Source organism: Coregonus lavaretus, assembly GCF_964263955.1.
Source record: "Coregonus lavaretus genome assembly, chromosome: 34".
Classification (NCBI taxonomy): domain Eukaryota; kingdom Metazoa; phylum Chordata; class Actinopteri; order Salmoniformes; family Salmonidae; genus Coregonus; species Coregonus lavaretus.
This window is the reverse complement of record NC_140021.1, coordinates 8,538,305-8,561,945: the sequence shown is the minus strand read 5'-3', so window position 1 is coordinate 8,561,945 and position 23,641 is coordinate 8,538,305. Positions and strand designations below refer to the sequence as shown.

Below are 23,641 nucleotides of genomic sequence, written 5' to 3'. Positions count from 1 at the left end.
CCCTAGAATGAAGTGCATTCAAATGTTCCTACGCTTGAGCGTTTGATTAACCTAACATTAAAGACTTGTGTGTCTGCAGATACAGTGGGGAAAAAAGTATTTAGTCAGCCACCAATTGTGCAAGTTCTCCCACTTAAAAAGATGAGAGAGGCCTGTAATTTTCATCATAGGTACACGTCAACTATGACAGACAAAATGAGATTTTTTTTTCCTGAAAATCACATTGTAGGATTTTTTATGAATTTATTTGCAAATTATGGTGGAAAATAAGTATTTGGTCAATAACAAAAGTTTCTCAATACTTTGTTATATACCCTTTGTTGGCAATGACACCGGTCAAACGTTTTCTGTAAGTCTTCACAAGGTTTTCACACACTGTTGCTGGTATTTTGGCCCATTCCTCCATGCAGATCTCCTCTAGAGCAGTGATGTTTTGGGGCTGTCGCTGGGCAACACGGACTTTCAACTCCCTCCAAAGATTTTCTATGGGGTTGAGATCTGGAGACTGGCTAGGCCACTCCAGGACCTTGAAATGCTTCTTACGAAGCCACTCCTTCGTTGCCCGGGCGGTGTGTTTGGGATCATTGTCATGCTGAAAGACCCAGCCACGTTTCATCTTCAATGCCCTTGCTGATGGAAGGAGGTTTTCACTCAAAATCTCACGATACATGGCCCCATTCATTCTTTCCTTTACACGGATCAGTCGTCCTGGTCCCTTTGCAGAAAAACAGCCCCAAAGCATGATGTTTCCACCCCCATGCTTCACAGTAGGTATGGTGTTCTTTGGATGCAACTCAGCATTCTTTGTCCTCCAAACACGACAAGTTGAGTTTTTACCAAAAAGTTCTATTTTGGTTTCATCTGACCATATGACATTCTCCCAATCCTCTTCTGGATCATCCAAATGCACTCTGGCAAACTTCAGACGTGCCTGGACATGTACTGGCTTAAGCAGGGGGACACGTCTGACACTGCAGGATTTGAGTCCCTGGCGGCGTAGTGTGTTACTGATGGTAGGCTTTGTTACTTTTGTCCCAGCTCTCTGCAGGTCATTCACTAGGTCCCACCGTGTGGTTCTGGGATTTTTGCTCACCGTTCTTGTGATCATTTTGACCCCACAGGGTGAGATCTTGCGTGGAGCCCCAGATCGAGGGAGATTATCAGTGGTCTTGTATGTCTTCCATTTCCTAATAATTGCTCCCACAGTTGATTTCTTCAAACCAAGCTGCTTACCTATTGCAGATTCAGTCTTCCCAGCCTGGTGCAGGTCTACAATTTTGTTTCTGGTGTCCTTTGACAGCTCTTTGGTATTGGCCATAGTGGAGTTTGGAGTGTGACTGTTTGAGGTTGTGGACAGGTGTCTTTTATACTGATAACAAGTTCAAACAGGTGCCATTAATACAGGTAACAAGTGGAGGACAGAGGAGCCTCTTAAAGAAGAAGTTACAGGTCTGTGAGAGCCAGAAATCTTGCTTGTTTGTAGGTGACCAAATACTTATTTTCCACCATAATTTGCAAATAAATTCATTAAAAATCCTACAATGTGATTTTCTGGATTTTTTTTCCTCATTTTGTCTGTCATAGTTGACGTGTACCTATGATGAAAATTACAGGCCTCTCTCATCTTTTTAAGTGGGAGAACTTGCACAATTGGTGGCTGACTAAATACTTTTTTCCCCACTGTATGTGTTTGCACATTTCCATTAGATGTGAATGTCGGTAGAAGTGTTTGTCTATGTCCATGCCTGTTCCTTCCAGTGTGTGTTTGTTTGTGCATGTGTGGTATATGTGTTTGCCTGTGCATGTGTTTGTTCCTAAGTGTGTGGGATGTGTGTATGTGAATGTCTATGGCAGAGAGAGAACCACACACACTCACCCATGTCAAGTAGCTGGGTCTGACAGGGAGGCAGGGAGGAGGAGGGAAGAGAGGAGAGATGGATGGGGTGGGGAGAGGTGGAGACGACGGCGTCTCTCCTGTATGACCGGTCACTTGTTATGAACCGTCAATTTATTCCACCCTGCTCTGGTGAACAGAGAGAAAGGCAACTGGCTGCAGAAAAATCATCTCGCAAATAACATACCAGTAGAGCTGGGTGACATGGACAAAAATACATTTCCTGAATTGATACGATAACGATAAATAGAATGTTAAGTTTATAACAACATTTTTTATTTTATTTTATTATTTAAACTACTACTAGTTTGATGTTTGCAGCCCTCAATTGTCCCATTAACAATTCACCCATATTAGCAAGCGTATTTCATTTCAAACTTCACATTTCTCTATTATAGATGGGTTGGTTGTTTAGTAACAAAACTGACGCGTGCGCAACTATGGGGCAAAACAGACGGAGTTGGCTTAGATTGTTGACCATATCTAAACTATATTTAGTCTCCAATGTTTATTGAAAACTTAAATACATTTGCACAATGAGCACTTACTGTCTCTCAAATATATCGTTACAGTTGTTGGTTAGCTAGCTAGCGGATTTTTGCTGTATTAGCATAGACGTGACCAATGTTCCCTCCAATCTTTTGGGGCACTGAGCACATTTTTGGTCTTCTGAGTGGAAACTTGAACGTTGTAAGAATTTTGTGCGACTTCCAGTGCGCGTTCACAGTGAACACTGAGGCTATATCCTTACAGTTTTAGACAGCAGCCAATAGGCTATTGTGGCTATTTGAGCATAATCTAGGCCTACAAACAAAACCAATGGAGCAAATCCCATAACAATTTCACATGGAAATAGCTTTTGATTGCTATGGTATAGCCTGCAGTAGCCTATATCTGGTGTTCAATGCAGGCCTAAATTGCATGAGACCTTTAAAAACATTTTTACTTTATGAAAGGCTTGACATTAATTCATTATTTTTACTTGGTCTGTAACACCATGGGCCAAATAGGTGACTGTAAATTGCATTGTATTGCGTTGTATGATGCAAGAAACCTCTTTTAAAAAATAAAATGTTTTATTATTACCATACAGAGAATTGGACAATGTAGGCTACCCCTTTTCATATTCAAGCCTGTCTCAAAATACATCACTGCCCCTTTAATTAAGACATAAGCTTTTTATCTGACTGTCTTTTCGAAGACAGCTTGAAATGTAGCCTAATCCTACACGTTTGGTGCTCTTGTAGGACGCAGTAACTCCCCATTGCTGACCTATACTTACAGTTGAAGTCGGAAGTTTACATACGCTTAGGTTGGAGTCATTAAAAGTCGTTTTTCAACCACTCCACAAATGTCTTATTAACAAACTATAGTTTTGGCAAGTCGGTTAGGACATCTACTTTGTGCATGACACAAGTAATTTTTCCAACAATTGTTTACAGACAGATTATTTCACTTATAATTCACTGTATCACAATTCCAGTGGGTCAGAAGTTTACATACACTAAGTTGACTGTGCCTTTAAACAGCTTGGAGAATTCCAGAAAATGATGTCATGGCTTTAGAAGCTTCTGATAGGCTAATTGACATCATTTGAGTCAATTGGAGGTGTACCTGTGGATGTATTTCAAGGCCTACCTTCAAACTCAGTGCCTCTTTGCTTGACATCATGGGAAAATCAAAAGAAATCAGCCAAGACCTCCACAAGTCTGGTTCATCCTTTGGAGCAATTTCCAAACGCCTGAAGGTACCACGCTCATCTGTACAAACAATAGTACGCAAGTATAAACACCATGAGACCACGCAGCCGTCATACCGCTCAGGAAGGAGATGCATTCTGTCTCCTAGAGATGAATGTACTTTGGTGCGAAAAGTGCAAATCAATCCCAGAACAACAGCGAAGGACCTTGTGAAGATGCTGGAGGAAACAGGTACAAAAGTATCTATATCCACAGTAAAACGAGTCCTATATCGACATAACCTGAAAGGCCACTCAGCAAGGAAGAAGCCACTCCTCCAAAACCGCCATAAAAAAGCCAGACTACGGTTTGCAACTGCACATGGGGACAAAGATCGTACTTTTTGGAGAAATGTCCTCTGGTCTGATGAAACAAAAATGGAACTGTTTGGCTGTAATGACCATCGTTATGTTTGGAGGAAAAAGGGGGTATCTTGCAAGCCGAAGAACACCATCTCAACCGTGAAGCACGGGGGTGGCAGGATCATGCTGTGGGGGTGCTTTGCTGCAGGAGGGACTGGTGCACTTCACAAAATAGATGGCATCATGAGGAAGGAAATGTATGTGGATATATTGAAGCAACATCTCAAGACATCAGTCAGGAAGTTAAAGCTTGGTCGCAAATGGGTCTTCCAAATGGACAATGACCCCAAGCATACTTCCAAAGTTGTGGCAAAATGGCTTAAGGACAACAAAGTCAAGGTATTGGAGTGGCCATCACAAAGCCCTGACCTCAATCCTATAGAACATTTGTGGGCAGAACTGAAAAAGCGTGGAGGCCTACAAACCTGACTCAGTTACACCAGCTCTGTCGGGAGGAATGGGACAAAATTCACCCAACTTATAGTGGGAAGGCTACCCGAAACGTTTGACCCAAAACGTTTCACTCACGGGTGATTGGAAGACGCTCGTGGGCTACACCACCAGTAGAATTCTACTCCGTTGCGCTCTGGCTCTGCCTTAAATAAAATCACAGACTCAAGCTTACAAAGTTAGATTTGTTTTGGTTTGTTGCATTGAAAAGGGGCTGATATAATGTTGAATTGATCACAGATAAAATGTTGATCTATACAGTACAAAAGAATGGGGCAAACTCAGTGAAGTTCAATCTCTTGCGTCTATGCGCAGCCTGGCATTTCTTCTGCGCGGCAGTCCTGGAGGAGGTACGCGGCCGCGTACGTGCGCAGCTTAGAGAGAACATTGGACGTGACATCAGTCAAAACACCTAAAAACAAGACATGGTATCTAACTGTAAGTCGCTCTGGATAAGAGCGTCTGCTAAAAAAAAAAAAAAGAACAAGATAAAACTAGCTGAAATGAGCCACCTACGATTCCCCACATGGCGGCGGCTTGTCATTGTTGTTGGCTATTTCGGTTTATCGTCCCAACACTACATACCTCTCATCTTTTTAAGTGGGAGAACTTGCACAATTGGTGGCTGACTAAATACTTTTTTCCCCCACTGTACCAGTATCACACAAATAACAATATTTACTGCATTTAAGATTGATTAGGCTAGAAGGCTATTATTATGTGGTATACTGTGGCTTTTATGACTTGATGTCTTAAATAATGTTTGTATTTTGGCTATTTTGAACCTAGATTGTGTTCTGTATGATTGTTACAAGACCTCATTGCAAAGTTTTTTTTTTTCATGGTTATGATCTTAAAATGATACTATGTTTTGTAATTTGGCTCTTTTGAACGAGTGTATGCCTTACTGGTGGTAATAGAATATCATATCATAGTGTTCCTTCATTTAGACACAGAGTTGTTTCTCCATTCAGGGTTTCTTCTGGATCAAAAAGGGGTGCAGTCAGCCCGTCGACACGGCTGAATTTGAGAGAACATTTTAGAGGCCCTCATCTTCGCGGTATAGAGACATTTTTGCATTTTTAAGGCAATTTCCTGCAATTCTACACATTTCTCCATGGAGCTGAGATTTAAAAAATTAAACAATGTTTTAAAATTCTGCCATGGAGCTGAGAGACAATGTTGCAGTTTTAAAGCAAATTTCCTGCAATTCTATGCATTTTGCAATGGCTAATGCTGTGTTATTTTGCTCAAACATAACAAAATCAATATAGCTAAATTAATTGTTTTGGAATTTTTTCTTCTCCCTGTCAAGCTTTTATTTTGGTGAATGTTTGTTTTCAAAGATTATAAAAAATATATAGCTCCATTATCATTTCTTCATACTTTATCTGAAAATCTTTTACATGTTTTTTAGTTTTTTTATAATTAGGGAGGCAGAAAAAACTTTTAGGCGGCCCACCCAATGTTTTCAATGGCAGAAAAAGTCCTTCCATAGAATGCTCTCAGAGTAGGATCTCTTTTAGGGGGTTGGTATCCTGGGCACTCTAAATTCAAATGGCTGTTTCCTCTCATGTCCCTACACATACATAATCTAAAGTCTCCCCTCTTGCTCTGAGGCAGTTTAAGGAAGGCTGGAAGGCTCTGTCAATACCCAAGCTATCCAGAATAGGCTCACCTGAAATGCTCCCTTCTTTTTGTATCTCTCCAGGGTTTTTTCTGCATAGAAAAGTATTGGGCATAGAAAAGTGTGTTTTCGGGCCGCTGATGTCCCAACAGTAAAATAAAATACAAGTTGTAAGTGTAAACATAAATGACTAAAACCAGATATAAAGTATCTATAAAAGATAATGTACATACATACATACATACATACATACATACATACATACATACATACACTACCGTTCAAAAGTTTGGGGTCACTTAGAAATGTCCTTATCCATTAAAATAACATCAAATTGATCAGAAATACAGTGTAGACATTGTTAATGTTGTAAATGGCTAATATAGCTGGAAATGGCTGATTTTAATGGAATATCTACATAGGCGTACAGAGGCCCATTATCAGCAACCATCAGTCCTGTGTTCCAATGGCACGTTGTGTTTGCTAATCCAAGTTTATCATTTTAAAAGGCTATTTGATCATTAGAAAACCCTTTTGCAATTATGTTAGCCCAGCTGAAAACTGTTGTGCTGATTAAAGAAGCAATAAAACGGGCCTTCCTGAGACTAGTTGAGTATCTTGAGCATCAGCAATTGTGGGTTCGATTACAGGATCAAAATGGCCAGAAACAAATACAGTTTCTTCTGAAACTCGTCAGTCTATTGTTCTGAGAAATGAAGGCTATTCCATGCGAGAAATTGCCAAGAAACTGAAGATCTCGTACAATGCTGTGTACTACTCCCTTCACAGAACAGCGCAAACTGGCTCTAACCAGAATAGAAAGAGGAGTGGGAGGCCCCGGTGCACAACTGAGCAAGAGGACAAATACATTTGATTGTCTAGTTTGAGAAACAGGCGCCTCACAGGTCCTCAACTGGCAGCTTCATTAAATAGTACCGGCAAAACACCAGTCTCAACGTCAACAGTGAAGAGGCGACTCCGGGATGCTGACCTAGGCAGAGTTGCCTCTGAAGCATTTATTTGGGCTGCAATTTCTGAGGCTGGTAACTCTAATGAACTTATCCTCTGCAGCAGAGGTAACTCTGGGTCTTCCATTCCTGTGGCGGTCCTCATGAGAGCCGGTTTCATCATAGCGCTTGATGGTTTTTGCGACTGCACTTGAAGAAACTTTAAAAGTTTGAAATGTTCCTTATTGACTGATCTTCATGTCTTAAAGTAATGATGGGCTGTCATTTCTCTTTGCTTATTTGAGCTGATCTTGCCATAATATGGGCTTGGTCTTTTACCAAATAGGGCTATCTTCTGTATACCCCCCTACCTTGTCACAACACAATGATTGGCTCAAACGCATTAAGAAGGAAAGAAATTCCACAAATTAACTTTTAAGAAAGCACACCTGTTAATTGAAATGCATTCCAGGTGACTATCTTATGAAGCTGGTTGAGAGAATGCCAAGAGTGTGCAAAGCTGTCATCAAGGCAAAGGGTGGCTATTTGAAGAATCTTTAATATAAAATATATTTTGGTTTGTTTAACACTTTTGGTTAATACATGATTCCATATGTGTTATTTCATAGTTTTGATGTCTTCACTATTTCTACAATGTAAAATTAAAGAAAAACCATTGAATGAGTAGGTATGTCCAAACTTTTGACTGGTAGTGTATATAAAATTATGCATTCAGGAGTATTTTTATGGCATGGGGCCCCCATTGATTTTGTTATGTTTCAGTCAATCAGATAGCATAAGCTATGCCAAAATGCGTAGAATTGCAGGAAATTTGCTTTAAAACTGCAAAAAAAACATTCTCAGCCTCATGGCAAGATGTGTAGAATTGCAGGCAATTCGCTTTAAAACTGCTAAATGTTATCTCCGCCACATGGCAAATTTTTTGAATTGCAGGAAATGAGCTTTAAAACGGAGGGCCCAATTTGATCCAGAAAAAAAAAACTCTGTCTCTCTGATCTCTCTCTTGCTATCTCTCTCTCGTCTCTCTTATCTCTCTCTTGCTATCTCTCTCTCGTCTCTTGTCTCTCTCTCTCTCTCTCGTCTAGTGGCTAGGAGATGAGTTTCTCACACACACTTTGACTCTATCGTTTGTTCTTTCTGTCACACACTCGCTCATGCTCTTTCACTCTGTTCAACACACAATGACAGTTTCTCTCTCACCCAACCCCCCCCCCCCCCCCCCACACACACACACACACACACACACACACACACACACACACACACACACACACACACACACTCCTCAGGCTCTGTGCGCATAGGTCACTGAATAATGAAGATTAATGTCAGGGATTGGACCGTCAGACTCTCCTCTCATGTTTGACAAAATTAGAGGCCAGTCAACATTAATCATGTATTTTATTCTACTGCTGAACACTGTCTCATCTCTCCTCCCTCCCCCCTGTCTCCCGGCCAGGTATTGGAGGGTTTATGGTCCGCCAGAGAAGCAGGACGGGACAAGGCATAGCCAAACGATCCCTATCCAGGAAAGACTCGACGAGGTCATTACCAGAAAACTCAATGTGCAAAGAGGAGGGTAAGGACAATGGAACAAATGGAATAGTCCCAAAGGTGCAAATCCCACCCATCTGGCACTCCACGCAGAATTAATAAATCAAACACTTAACCCAGTAATAAGGGGGGTCCCAGAATGTTACTTTGAGGTTGTGACCTCCTGTCGGTGTGTTGCAGTGTGGAACGAGACGGAGAGTACGCCGGTGGAGGAGACCCCACCGGTGCCTGAATGTCAGGAGAAAGTCAAGAAAAGATACCGCAAAAAGAAAACCAAACTGGAAGAGGAGTTTCCTTCGTACCTGCAGGTGACTTTCAGTCACATGTACACTAATGATATCAGTTTTGGTCTACAATGTTCATTTTAATTATGTTATCATACATACACTGTCTTATTAAGCTATTTATAGGAAAAGGTCACCGGTGAAATATGCATGAAGTCACCTATTCAAGCACAAAGGTGCTAGTGTGGCTACATGATGTATGAACCGTCTTCGCCAATAAGTCTTATCCTTACTGTCCTTAAAGGCCCAATGCAGCCGTTTTTATCTCAATATCAAATCATTTCTGGATAACAATTAAGTACCTTACTGTGATTGTTTTAAATTAAAATGATAAAAAATCAACAAAAATAGCTTCTTAGCAAGAGCAATTTCTCAAGCAAGAATTTTGTTAGGATTGTCTGGTAGTGGTCTGAGTGGGGAGGGGAAAACTGAAAACGAGTTGTTATTGTCAGAGAGGTCTTTCTTATTGGTCTATTAACTAATTTACCGCCAGGTGAGGTCACCAGCAGGCCAAAACGCCATCCCACCAAAACAGGCTGACATTTCAGGGGGTCTTTTCAAACAGCTCTTACACTAAAAGGGCATTATCATAATTTTCACAAATGTACAGTTTTATTCCAACCTCATACTGTGTACAAAACATTAGGAACACCTGCTCTTTCCATGACATAGACTGATGAGGTGAATCCAGGTGAAAGATATGATCCCTTATTGATGTCACTTGTTAAATCCACTTCAATCAGTGTAGATGAAGGGGAGGAGACAAGTTAAAGAAGGATTTTTAAGCCTTGAAAAAATTTAGACATTGATTGTGTATGTGTGCCATTCAGATCGTGAAAAAAGATTTAAGTGCCTTTGAACGGGATATGGTAGTAAGTGCCAGGTGCATTGGTTTGAGTGTGTCAAGAACTGCAACGCTGGTGGTTTTTTCACGCTCAACAGTTGCCTGTGTGTATCAAGAATGGTCCACCATCCAAAGGACATCCAGCCAACTTGACACAACTGTGGGACGCATTGGAGTCAACATGGGCCAGCATCCCTGTGGAACGCTTTCGACACCTTGTAGAGTCCATGCCCCGATGAATTGAGGCTGTTTTGAGGGCAAAAGGGGGTGCATCTCAATATTAGGAAGGTGTTCCTAATGTTTTGTACACTCAGTGTATATAAAACACAGGCGAATCACGTTTTTGACTGCACTGGGCCTTTAATCATGTTCTGTACCACATTAGAATAGTGAATATTCTATAGGACACCTACCAAGCACTTGCTAGTAGCAACTTTATTTCCCCACCCAGTTCAAACAGCATAAGTAGCATGTTGCCCACTTCTGAGAAGTATTACCTAAATGATATAAAAAAATATCTGAAGCAAAAGTCCTCGCCATTTTAAACGGCGTCTCGGAAAGACGTTGCCCTCTCTGTGCCACGCCACGCCTTTAAATGACCCAGCATGCTCAGCGTTCGAGGGGGCAACCATGCGTTAAGCGCACCAGCTGTCACTTTAGGCTTTCTTGTACGCTGCACTTCAAAATTAAACCTAAAGGTCCTCACCAGAGAAATGACTTTAATCAATTATTTAAATACCCGGCGCATTAGGCTTTTAATGTTTTACCACAGCGGGGAGCATTCACATCGATAGCTTTGGAGCAGTTAGACATGTTGGAAGTGCAGTTGACTTACTTAAACACATAGCAACCCAACCAGCCATGCAGGTGATGACGTGTCGCTGAGTTCAGGCTCTCTGTGCGGTTGTGTGTACCCTTGTCTCTGGGTGAGTGTGTGTACCCTTGTCTCTGGGTGGTTGTGTGTACCCTTGTCTCTGGGTGGTTGTGTGTACCCTTGTCTCTGTGCGGTTGTGTGTACCCTTGTCTCTGTGCGGTTGTGTGTACCCTTGTCTCTGTGCAGTTGTGTGTACCCTTGTCTCTGGGCGGTTGTGTGTACCCTTGTCTCTGGGCGAGTGTGTGTACCCTTGTCTCTGGGCGGTTGTGTGTACCCTTGTCTCTGGGCGGTTGTGTGTACCCTTGTCTCTGTGCGGTTGTGTGTACCCTTGTCTCTGTGCGGTTGTGTGTACCCTTGTCTCTGTGCGGTTGTGTGTACCCTTGTCTCTGTGCGGTTGTGTGTACCCTTGTCTCTGTGCGGTTGTGTGTACCCTTGTCTCTGTGCGGTTGTGTGTACCCTTGTCTCTGTGCGGTTGTGTGTACCCTTGTCTCTGTGCGGTTGTGTGTACCCTTGTCTCTGTGCGGTTGTGTGTACCCTTGTCTCTGGGCGGTTGTGTGTACCCTTGTCTCTGGGTGAGTGTGGGTTTATTTGTATGGGTCTTTGTCTGTTTGAGTTCTATTGGTTTACAGTGAGTTCATGGCACTTCTCGTATCAGAATCATATCCTATCCAAGACATTGATTCCTACAGCTGCTAGATTTGACAAAAGGACAGTTTTTGATTACTATACGCTACTGTTGTCACAATACCAGCATTTTGACTTCGATACCGATACCAGGTTTAGTATCACGATACTTGATACCGAAATGATACCACGGTAGAATAAATTAAGTGTATTAGCTAAAGTCACAGAATAACCACTGGGCTTTATTTTTGTAAGCATTGAACAATATGTTGATAACTGGTTGATCAACTAAAATAACAAATATAATTTTTCTGTATTCAAATTCTTTCAAAAATATAACACCATATTAAATAACAGAAGAATATCTTCAATGTTCCTGATGCAAAATCATATCTGAAACTCGGAGTCTAAACTGTTTTTAAAATGTAATTTGATACATATCAGGAGTAATATGCTATAATTATGTTTGGCATATGCCATAATTTGTGGCTGTGGTAACTAGTGACGACCCCAGGGCTGCTGGCTGGCTACTGCTAGCAAGCCCAGACAAGCGCTAAATTGTCTAAATATATTGCTGTCAAAGCGAAGTTATGAGTGCATTTGACATTACTTTTGGTTTGTAATCATATTATAATGTTCACATGAATGTCATGCTGAATATACAGCATGTTCATGTCATTGTCACTCCAAAATTATTTGAATTTAGTTGCTAAAGAGTAACGTTACAATGCGAATGTCATGTGTAAAATAGTTTTTTATGTCATTTTGGAACTAAACCTCCCTTGCACTGCTTTGTAACACCTTTTGTTTGCATAGTTATTTCGTTGAGCTGGCCCTCATCTGCTCTGTAAGCAAAGTATTCCCATAGCTCGCTTCCTGGCTACAATCATACCTCACAAACCAGACCCACTACGTCTCCCTCAATGGCCACGCCTCAGACTCCGCTGCAGTTCTACAGGGTGTCCCTCAGGGCTCTGACTCCGCTGCAGTTCTACAGGGTGTCCCCCAGGGCTCTGACTCCGCTGCAGTTCTACAGGGTGTCCCCCACGCCTCAGACTCCGCTGCAGTTCTACAGGGTGTCCCCCAGGGCTCTGACTCCGCTGCAGTTCTACAGGGTGTCCCCCAGGGCTCTGACTCCGCTGCAGTTCTACAGGGTGTCCCCCAGGGCTCTGACTCCGCTGCAGTTCTACAGGGTGTCCCCCAGGGCTCTGACTCCGCTGCAGTTCTACAGGGTGTCCCCCAGGGCTCAGACTCCGCTGCAGTTATACAGGGTGTCCCCCAGGGCTCTGTGATTGGTCCCTTACTCTTCATCTATATCCTCCCCCTTCGTCAGATCCTCCGCCACTTCAACCCCGACTTCCACTGCTATGGCAATGACACCCAGATCTACCTCGCACCAAATCCCTTCTCAACCCACCTCTGACCCACATTGAATCTTGCCTCTCTGCAATAAAAACATGAATGCAACAAAACTTACTCAAGCTCAACAGTGATAAAACGGAACTCCTCCTCAAAGGCACCAAAATCCACCCTCACCAAAGCTGGCAACCTCACCCTCACCATTTACGACACCACTGTCTCTCCAACCCTCCACGCACGCAACCTTGACATCATCCTGGACTCCACCCTCTCCTTTGACCACCACATAAAACAGACTGTCAAATCCTCATTGTTCCACCTCCGCAACATTGCCAAAGTCAGATCCTCCCTCTCCCGTCCTGCCACTGAAACCCTCATACATGCATTCATCACCTCCCGTCTTGACTACTGCAACTCATTACTTTCCGGCATCAACTCAAGCTCCATCCAAAAGCTCCAAATGGTTCAAAACTCTGTCCTGGCAGCACATCACCCCTGTCCTCTGTGAACTCCACTGTCTCCCAACGCATTATTTACAAGATCCTCCTTCTGACCTACAAAGCCCTTCACCACCTTGCCACCCCTTACCTCTCAGACCTTCTCCCCGACCAACCCACATGCGCACTCCGTTCCACCACAGCAGGCCACCTTGTCATCCCCAGGTCGGAGCTCCAGAGCTTCTGTGACAGGGCCTTCTCCAGGGTTGCTCCAAGGCTCTGGAACTCCCTCCCTCCAGCCATCTGTGACTGAGTCCATCACAATATTTTAGTCCCTCCTAAAGCCCCACCTCTTTGACAAGCCCCAACACACACACACACACACACACACACACAAGCAAAGAAATACACTTATAAGACACTCCTCTCTCCACCTGAGCACCACCTAACCCTTACCCTAAACCGGGTTTGTATCCTAACCCCAATCCCACCCCTTACCCTAAACCGGGTTCGTATCCTAACCCCAATCCCACCCCTTACCCTAAACCGGGTTCGTTTCATAACCCCAATCCCACCCCTTACCCTAAACCGGGTTCGTATCCTAACCCCAATCCCACCCCTTACCCTAAACCGGGTTCGTATCCTAACCCCAATCCCACCCCTTACCCTAAACCGGGTTCGTATCCTAACCCCAATCCCACCCCTTACCCTAAACCGGGTTCGTATCCTAACCCCAATCCCACCCCTTACCCTAAACCGGGTTCGTATCCAAATCCCTCCCCTCCCCATCCACTGATACATCTCTCTTTCCCTTCTTTGAGCCCAACCCTTCTCTTTATTCATGTTTTTGTTTAGTCTGATGTTTTGTTTTTCTTTTCATTTCTACAATTGTAAAGTGAGGTTGGGTCTTTGAAAAACGCTATAAAACAGTATTATTATTGTCAACAAGCTGCGGGCGTGGAGGTATGATGTTTTCCTTAGAAGAAGCCATGCTGTTGGCATTTTCTCTCTCCTCTTGCTTGCTTCTCAGAAGTGGCTCGCGCTGTGTCAGCTGCATGCACAAGTAGCCTGGCTAGCTCACTACTGCCCCCTGGAGGAGATTTAGACAAATTACTAGACAGACTCAATACTCTCAATCCGAATATGACGTGAGACGCATTTGAAATAAGAACTGAAAGTAACAAAAATTCTAGGATCTAACTGTTTTTCATGTTCTAGTATCGAAAAAGTACAGAAGTTTTGGTGTAATGTGCAACACTACTATATACAGGTGATTGTTATATCAGTGATTCTTGTGTTTCGAGTCAACTTTCTATTTTTGTGGACCTATGAGTTGACTTGGTGCATCTCCATATGGCTGTGTGTATGTTTGTCAGCTCCTATGTAACTGGTTCTCTCTCTAGAGAGAGCATGCATGTAGCTCTTTAGCCATGTCGCTGTCACATTAGATCCCTGGTGAATGCTGCCACTGTAAAGGAGGAATCTAGATATACACTCCTCACTCTTTCTGTATGTGTCTGGATAACACTGGAGTCTGGATAACCCTGGGGCCTATAGAGAGCTGCGACACTGGAGTCTGGGCCGTTTGTTCCTCCTCTGGGGAACTGTGTAACAGCCGCCCAGATCTCCAGGGAACCACTATGGGTTTTAGTCCCCAACACCCAGTGTCTGACTTCAGTCTGCTTTTCCCACTCCAACTCAGAAAATTAGCAGGGAGTCCCGAGTCTAATGGAGACTAATTCATTTAACCAGTGGGTTAGCAGTAGCATAGCCCGATACAACTTTGGTTCATTAGTAACTTTACTTCATGTTCAGCACGCATTGTCATTTTAATTGAGTAATTATGAAAAAAATCCTTATTCATTTTCAATTCAAATCTAGAATTCTTAACTGGATCCCACCTTCTGACACAGAGACAAACTTGTTTCTTTTTTTTGTTGTTGAAAGATAAGTGTGTTTCTATGTGTTCTCTCTGTTTTCTGTATTTCATGGTAACTATTTCATTGACTGTGTGTTTGTGGTATGTTAACAGGAGGCCTTCTTTGGGAAGGAGCTGCTGGACAAGAGCAGGCAGGCAGGCCTGGTGACCACAGGGCTCTGTGAGGAGAACCCAGAGACCAAACCCCCCAGCGCCAACGCCAGCTTCCTGGACCCCTCCTCGGACCCGCTGCTCAGCGCTACCTCGACCACCACAACCATCTCCAGCAGAGCAGGAGGACTGCGTATGTTCACATCTCTCTCTTGCTCCTTATTAAAGATGAAAACGTTCTCTTTATCTGTCACTTTCTATCATCCCCCATCATCCCCATCATCCCCCATCATCCTCCATCATACCCCATCATCCCCCATCATCCCCCATCATTCCCCATCATCCTCCATCATCCCCCATCATTCCCCATCATCCCCCATCATCCCCCATCATTCCCCATCATTCCCCATCATTCTCCATCATCCCCCATCATCCTCCATCATCCCCCATAATCCCCCATAATCCCCCATCATCCCCCATCATCACCCATCATTTCCCATCATCCCCCATCATTCCCATCATCCCCCATCATCCTCCATCATTTCCCATCATCCCCCATCATTCCCATCATCCCCCATCATCCTCCATAATCCCCCATCATCCCCCATCATTTCCCATCATCCCCCATCATCCTCCATCATCCTCCATCATCCCCCATCATCCTCCATCATCCTCCATCATCCTCCACCCTGTCTGCTCATCTTTGGTTCTCTTCTCCATGTCCACAATCATTTACACTTTACTCCAACACGCTGCCTACTAGGAACACACATAGCGACGAGACCACACTGGAGACTAGCAAAACAGAAGCACTATATTAACGACTGTTATTTCAGATTGCCTTCTGCGATATTAGCAGCAGAGTTTGATTTTACATTTTTACATTTTAATCATTTAGCAGACGCTCTTATCCAGAGCGACTTACAGTTAGTGAGTGCATACATTTATTTTTTCTATGTTGTTTTCAATAGACATATTCACTTTCTTAACAGCCTGTTAGTCTCTAGTGTCATGCAGGATGCACTCGTCCACTCCGCTAAATTCCCTCTGTAATTTGTGGCAGAGGGAAGCACAGTAATCACTTGGAAGGTTTGCTTGTTTTGAAGACATTCACCAGCTTTTAGTTTGACTACGGTCTTTGGACAGTGTTAGTTCTCTTAGATATTACGGAAAACCATATACGCCTATATATATATATATATATATATATATATATATATATATATATATATATATATATATATATATATATATATATATATATATTTATATCATCTACATCTCCAGCCAATTCTGAGGATCCTTTAGGGGATCTTTCGGAAGTCCTGAGCACGGATGCAGATCTCCTGGGAATGCTGTCGGATGATCTGGTGAAGTCAGGGCACGACTCAGGTAGACCCCTCCTCTCCCCTCCTCCAAAATGGCTGCCTCCACTTCCTTTCTCCTCTGCCCACTCAAATACACACTCTCCCTGTCGCTAGCAAGGTCAACTCCATAAACAAGCACCTGTGGCATTTCTCTGTTGCATCTTTACTCATAATTTTGCATTTTCCTTCACTTGTATAGTATTGGACATTGAATAATAATCTTGGTTTGCAGTACCTCCTCTGGCCACCCCTTCTGTCTGTGTGCATTGTTTTTGGTTTGCTTTTGAACAGTTTACTTGAAATGCCCGTCTTGATGCCTGCATAATGGAGTGACACAACACTCTTCATAGACTAAGGTTAATAACAACCAGAACTGGATTCAAATAGTATTTGTTTTCTTTCAAATGCGTTTGATAAAAAAATACATTGGTTACATTGTACCAGACAAGCTCATTCAAGCTCAGCTTAAGTATTTGAAAGGGAACCAATACTATTTGAACCCAGGCCTGTGTTAGGACTTGTGTTATGATGGTTGGTTTTATGTCGCTACTATAGCCAAAGTGGTGTAGCGTCACAGTGGGCTGCTTCAAGTAAAGTGTTAGTAATAGCATTAGCATTTTATCACACCTGCTATTCTCCCCCTCCAGTTTATAATCCTCTGGTTTTGGGTTCCTGTAGGTCTTGATTTATGCCCTTTCCAAGTCGACTGCTCTCCCTCTCCGTTTGGTAAGAGACGTCCTCGGGCCCGTCTGGCCTCTTAGGAGTAGAGCCCCCCCCCCCCTTCTCCCACCTTTGGGCTGCTTTGGGACCCCATCCCCTCTAAAACTTTCTACGCTCTCTGCATTTTTGTGTCCTTCCTTCTCTGCGCTCCCCATTTTCTCACGCTGTAGCACTGTACAGACTTTTTGACTAACTACTGTGATTTTACAACCACTCACCAATCTGCATGTCTATTGACCAATCTATGGACTGTTGAGTGATATTCTGTGAAAAAAAGGGCTGGAGGTGAAAGCGATGAGTTGCTCTTTAAATAATGTTGTTTAATACAAATTTCATAACTTGAATGTACTTCAGTTGGTTTCTTCATGAAAAACCTGGGTTATTTACTTGAGTTTAAGCAAAAAGCTTACACACTTTTATTAACTTTTGTTTTCATTTGATATATTTCTATCTCTTCACCCCAGCTGAGTTTGTTGAGTGTGGGTTTAAAAGTGTGAGCTTACTGTAGTCATAGAATGTAACAAAGCTTGAACTGAATGACTCCACGTTTCACACAGTAGCAAAGATAATCAAATTTCCCAAGCCGGCAAGGTTTTCTTTTTTCTATGTGGCCTCGAGTCTGCATTTTTCACAATGTATTTTATCTATCCTGTTTTGCAGTGTTATATAGTGATTTATTTTTATTTTTTCACCCTTGAATTTCTCCAACAGATTATTTGAGAACCAACATTGTGTATTATGAGAATGCCTGAAGGCCCCGAAGCAGATAACCTTTTTTTTTCTCTTTAGCCTTCATTCTTTACCTTCAGCACCATGTGCAGGAGCTGCGGTCTCCATGTACTGTGTCTCTTCCCATATATAAGGTCACAAGCGAAGTAGCTTTTTCAGACAAAAAAACAACGAAGCAAACTAGTCAAGAGTGCACCACAGTAAAATGTGCATTGACCTCAGACCCTCTCTGATGGTGACGACAGAGGTTATGATGATTAATCATTGCAATCTCCCAGAACTTTTTTCATTGATTAAGCCCTCGTCTATTCTAATGTGGGCAGGATGGGAACTGATTATGGAAGCAGTGTGGCTATTTTTGAAGGGACGTCTTCTCTCCCCCCCACCCCTTTCCACACTGTCGAGCAGGCAACACAAATTAGTTTCTCGTTATACTTGGAAAATGGAGTTACGGAAGACAATGAAGAAAAAAAACAAGGGGTGGATGGGATATAATGCGAGAGCATGGAGGGTTTATTTTACCATCATGACATGAAGGAACAGCTCTCCTCTCCTCTCTTCTCTCTCTCCTCTCTTACTCTCCTGTCCTCTTCTCTCTTCTCTCCTCTCCTGTCCTCTTCTCTCGTCTCTCCTCTCCTGTCCACTTCTCTCCTCTCTTCTCTCCCGTCCTCTTCTCTCTTCTCTCCTCTCCTGTCCTCTCCTCTCCTGTCCTCTCCTGTCCTCTTCTCTCCTGTCCTCTTCTCTCCTGTCCTATTCTCTTCTCTCTTACTCTCCTCTCTCCTCTCTTACTCTCCTCTCTCACTCTCCTCTCTTACTCTCCTCTCTTACTCTCCTCTCTTCTCTCTCCTCTCTTACTCTCCTCTCTCCTCTCTTACTCTCCTCTCTCCTCTCTTACTCTCCTATCTCCTCTCTTACTCTCCTCTCTCCTCTCTTACTCTCCTCTCTTACTCTCTTACTCTCCTCTCTCCTCTCTTACTCTCCTCTCTTACTCTCCTCTCTTCTCTCCTCTCCTCTCTTACTCTCCTCTCTTCTCTCTCCTCTCCTCTCCTCTCTTACTCTCCTGTCCTCTTCTCTCCTCTCCTCTCTTCTCTCTCCTCTCCTCTCTCTTTTTATTCCTCCTCTCTGAAATGGCTCATTAACTCTGTTTTACTCTTTGGTGGTTTGACAGCTTTCCTTTTTTGGGGGGGGGGGGGGGGGGGGTGGTGGGGGGGGGGGGGGGGGGGGGGGGGGGGGGGGGGGGGCTAGTGTGTCCATTAATTTGTTTACATAAAGGTGGGTGCGTGCGTGTGCCCGCATGTGTGTATGTGTGACCACCCTCCCCTCACCATCCTCTTCTGCCATCCCCTAGCTGGCCTGGACATGGACCCCATCCCTGATGATCCCACTGGGCCCTGTCAGGGCTCAGCAGGCCGGGGGTCCAGGTCTCTACAGGAGGAGCCTCTGGACGTCATCCTGAGCCCAGAACTGGACAAGATGGTCGCAGATGGTATGGCGGCCTTGTTGAATTCTGACTGTCTACCAGATGTGCTGCACACCAAAGATCTGTATATAATGACTAGATTATCATATCTCCACCCTAACAATGGGAGTGGTTGCAGGAAGGCAGGCGACAAGCTTAGGTCCAAAATAAGCCCATAGAAACGCATTGTGCTTATGTTGGACAGATTTTGGCGAGAGTAAAACCTCTGGCTTCGCCTCTTCCTTTGTGCACACTGTGTCATGGGTGAAGAGCAGAGGTGTACATCCCCAGTCCTCCAGGGCCTCAGTGTCTGTTTTCTCTAACTGATCTATTTGACGAATGATAGGCCAGAGAGTCACACACTACCTGGTTTCCCAGGTCGACATCAGTACATAGATTCAGGGTCGGTTTCCGAGACACAGTTTAAGTCTAAAAAGCATTCTCAATGTGCTTTTTAGTCCAGGACTAAGCTAGAACCTGGTTCAAGCATTCATGACATTACCCTGAAGAAGGCACAGTGATGCCGAAACGTTGGTGGTTTGTTACCCAATAAATTACTGTGAGTTTATACATAGAGTGTGCAACTCTCTTTGTTTGTTTTTATAGCTTACAGTTTATTCTCCGTTGGTCAGCACCTCTACACTAAGTGATGTTCTCTGGGTGTGCGCCAGCTCATGCTTTTTATGGGAAACTGCCCCTAAAAGTCAATCATGATAAATAAGTATTTCTTCCTGGGGTTGCGTGCCTCTTGTTGAGTGTGGTCTTTAGAGTATCCACCACGTGGAACAACTGCTGTGTATAGAAGGCATGATGGTCAAATCACATCCCACATTGCAAAATCATGGAACACTAAGTAAATAATGTTTGCTCAGTTTAACTGACTTTCCCGCAAAGTAACAGTGTTGACAAATAGGGACCTTATTCCCTTGGCAGAGATTTAACCCGCCCGACTTGTTCACTGTGTTATAACTGCTTAGCGTCTTCCTGGCTCTGTCAAAAGCAATGTCTGGCCTTACACGTTGATGCATAACCGAAGCCATGCTGGTTTTAGTTGAGGTTGATGTGCATTCCTTAGACCTGCAATTACACTACACCCCCTCTGATGAAATTCTATGTTTGATCCCCAGGATTTGTTCTTAACTGGCTTGCTTGGTTCCATCAAACTAGCACTGTGGATAAAGTGTATAACACTGCAGCAATGTAATATGCATTTCTTTGTTTCTTTCAGGTGCAATTCTCAATAAGCTCTACAAAATTCCAGGTTTGTGGTTTTGATTCTATTCACATTTTCAGGCTCATTGAAGCCTAACCTAGAGAGTTTTCAGAAGGTTGTTCATTCATTTGTATGCCAGAGATGATCAGTTCCATAGAATTCAAAGATAACCGTTTGAAAGGTTCAATCACCATTTGTTGATGGTGGTTTAAAGTATGTGCATCAACGCTATCTATTTAATTGCTGTCACCCTCTACAGAGCTGGAGGGGAAAGACGTGGAGGACCTCTTTACAGCGGTCCTGAGTCCCAGCACCAGCCAGCCTCCACAGCTGCCTCACTCCCAACCGGCCCACCCTGGGCCCAATGGACCAAGAGCTATGGGCCTTCCAAACCCAGGTACCACCACCACCACCTCAAGTCTCTTGGAGAATTGCATTTGGTTGCTGGCAATTTAAATATAATCTACTATTGACTGTGGAAATCAATCTATATGAATGAATGGATATGAGCATTGATTTATACAGTGGGGAAAAAAAGTATTTAGTCAGCCACCAATTGTGCAAGTTCTCCCACTTAAAAAGATGAGAGAGGCCTGTAATTTTCATCATAGGTACACGTCAACTATGACAGACAAAATGAGAAAAAATAATCCAGAAAATCACATTGTAGGATTTTTTATGAATTTATTGGCAAATGATGGTGGAAAATAAGTATTTGGTCAGTAACAAAAGTTTCTCAATACTTTGTTATATACCCTTTGTTGGCAATGACACAGGTCAAACGTTTTCTGTAAGTCTTCACAAGGTTTTCACACACTGTTTCTGGTATTTTGGCCCATTCCTCCATGCAGATCTCCTCTAGAGCAGTGATGTTTTGAGGCTGTCGCTGGGCAACACGGACTTTCAACTCCCTCCAAAGATTTTCTATGGGGTTGAGATCTGGAGACTGGCTAGGCCACTCCAGGACCTTGAAATGCTTCTTACGAAGCCACTCCTTCGTTGCCCGGGCGGTGTGTTTGGGATCATTGTCATGCTGAAAGACTCAGCCACGTTTCATCTTCAATGCCCTTGCTGATGGAATGAGGTTTTCACTCAAAATCTCACGATACATGGCCCCATTCATTCTTTCCTTTACACGGATCAGTCGTCCTGGTCCCTTTGCAGAAAAACAGCCCCAAAGCATGATGTTTCCACCCCCATGCTTCACAGTAGGTATGGTGTTATTTGGATGCAACTCAGCATTCTTTGTCCTCCAAACATGACGAGTTGAGTTTTTACCAAAATTTTGGTTTCATCTGACCATATGACATTCTCCCAATCCTCTTCTGGATCATCCAAATGCACTTCAGACAGGCCTGGACATGTACTGGCTTAAGCAGGGGGACACGTCTTGCACTGCAGGATTTGAGTCCCTGGCGGCGTAGTGTGTTACTGATGGTAGGCTTTGTTACTTTGGTCCCAGCTCTCTGCAGGTCATTCACTAGGTCCCCCCGTGTGGTTCTGGGATTTTTGCTCACCATTCTTGTGATCATTTTGACCCCACGGGGTGAGATTTTGCGTGGAGCCCCAGATCGAGGGAGATTATCAGTGGTCTTGTATGTCTTCCATTTCCTAATAATTGCTCCCACAGTTGATTTCTTCAAACCAAGCTGCTTACCTATTGCAGATTCAGTCTTCCCAGCCTGGTGCAGGTCTACAATTTTGTTTCTGGTGTCCTTTGACAGCTCTTTGGTCTTGGCCATAGTGGAGTTTGGAGTGTGACTGTTTGAAGTTGTGGACAGGTGTATTTTATACTGATAACAAGTTCAAACAGGTGCCATTAATACAGGTAACGAGTGGAGGACAGAGGAGCCTCTTAAAGAAGAAGTTACAGGTCTGTGAGAGCCAGAAATCTTGCTTGTTTGTAGGTGACCAAATACTTATTTTCCACCATAATTTGCAAATAAATTCATTAAAAATCCTACGATGTGATTTTCTAGATTTTTTTTCCTCAATTTGTCTGTCATAGTTGACGTGTACCTATGATGAAAATTACAGGCATCTCTCATCTTTTTAAGTGGGAGAACTTGCACAATTGGTGGCTGACTAAATACTTTTTTCCCCCACTGTATGTATATCATGTTCACATAATCAACAGGACATGTGGATGTATTTATGGAACTACTTCTCCGACATCATCTCTATGCTCTCTGTTGCAGTCGACCATGGGATGTTTCCCCGCATGCCAATGATGAACGGCATGATGGGGCCCAACCCCCACTTTCCTCCAACTCCCATGATGCCCGGCAGCACAGGCCCCTGTGGCCTGGGAAACTTCTCGCCCATTCACAGAATGCCTTTCCCAGACAAGATGAGGTAAGAGCAGGTACAGCAGGAAGCTGTTGACGCATTACTAGAGCATTGCTTTCATCTGTTGGAAGACAATCAATTGGATTATGTGTTTTTAACTTGCCTAGTGATTCATTTTTTATTATGTTTTCCTTTATTGTTTTGACTCCATTGTATATAGTTCGCTTTAACCAAATTTTTCCTCTGAGGTTTGCTCGCTTGTTAGCTTTCATATCTCAATCAATGAATGTAATGTCTTTTTTATACTATAGCCCTTTTTACATGAACATTTGCCTCAAAAGTGAACCGCAGTGTAAGAGATGTGATACAAATCAATATATAACTGCAAATATATTGGCAATGTGCCAATAGAATGTGTAACCTGAGATATCCTTCCAGGGACAAGAAGTTTAGCCAGATGGGGGGTGATGTGGTTGGTTCGTGGAGCGCCCCCAGCTCTGTCCCCGGCCCTGTCCCCCCTCCGGAGGGCGAGACAGATACTATGTCCAACGCCCAGAGGAGCACGCTCAAGTGGGAGAAGGAGGAGACTCTGGGCGAGATGGCCACCGTGGCCCCAGTCCTGTACACCAACGTCAACTTCCCCAACCTCCTAGAGGAGTTCCCAGGTTGGTACATCATACACAAAGTTTCTCAAATGAAAATGAGATGATTTTTGGTTCCGTCAAATTCAAAAGTTTGAATTACCTACTACATTTTTTCGAATGAAATAATTATGAGCTCTGAAGTTCTGTGACAAACACTTAAAAAGGGGACTGGGAA

At 43.4% G+C, this 23,641-nt stretch overlaps 1 protein-coding gene across 1 annotated transcript in view; it reads left to right on the top strand.

Moving 5' to 3' along the window:
• Positions 1-23,641, top strand: part of LOC311109053 (histone-lysine N-methyltransferase 2C-like) — a 185,298-nt gene that overhangs the window by 134,072 nt on the left and 27,585 nt on the right. Inside the window, exons 24-33 of the mRNA XM_084151839.1 lie at positions 8,500-8,619; positions 8,775-8,902; positions 15,049-15,238; positions 16,333-16,437; positions 17,091-17,138; positions 19,210-19,347; positions 20,549-20,581; positions 20,793-20,930; positions 22,732-22,888; positions 23,261-23,487. Coding sequence (XP_084007965.1) covers positions 8,500-8,619; positions 8,775-8,902; positions 15,049-15,238; positions 16,333-16,437; positions 17,091-17,138; positions 19,210-19,347; positions 20,549-20,581; positions 20,793-20,930; positions 22,732-22,888; positions 23,261-23,487 — 1,284 coding nt within the window. The remainder of the gene's footprint in view (positions 1-8,499; positions 8,620-8,774; positions 8,903-15,048; positions 15,239-16,332; positions 16,438-17,090; positions 17,139-19,209; positions 19,348-20,548; positions 20,582-20,792; positions 20,931-22,731; positions 22,889-23,260; positions 23,488-23,641) is intronic.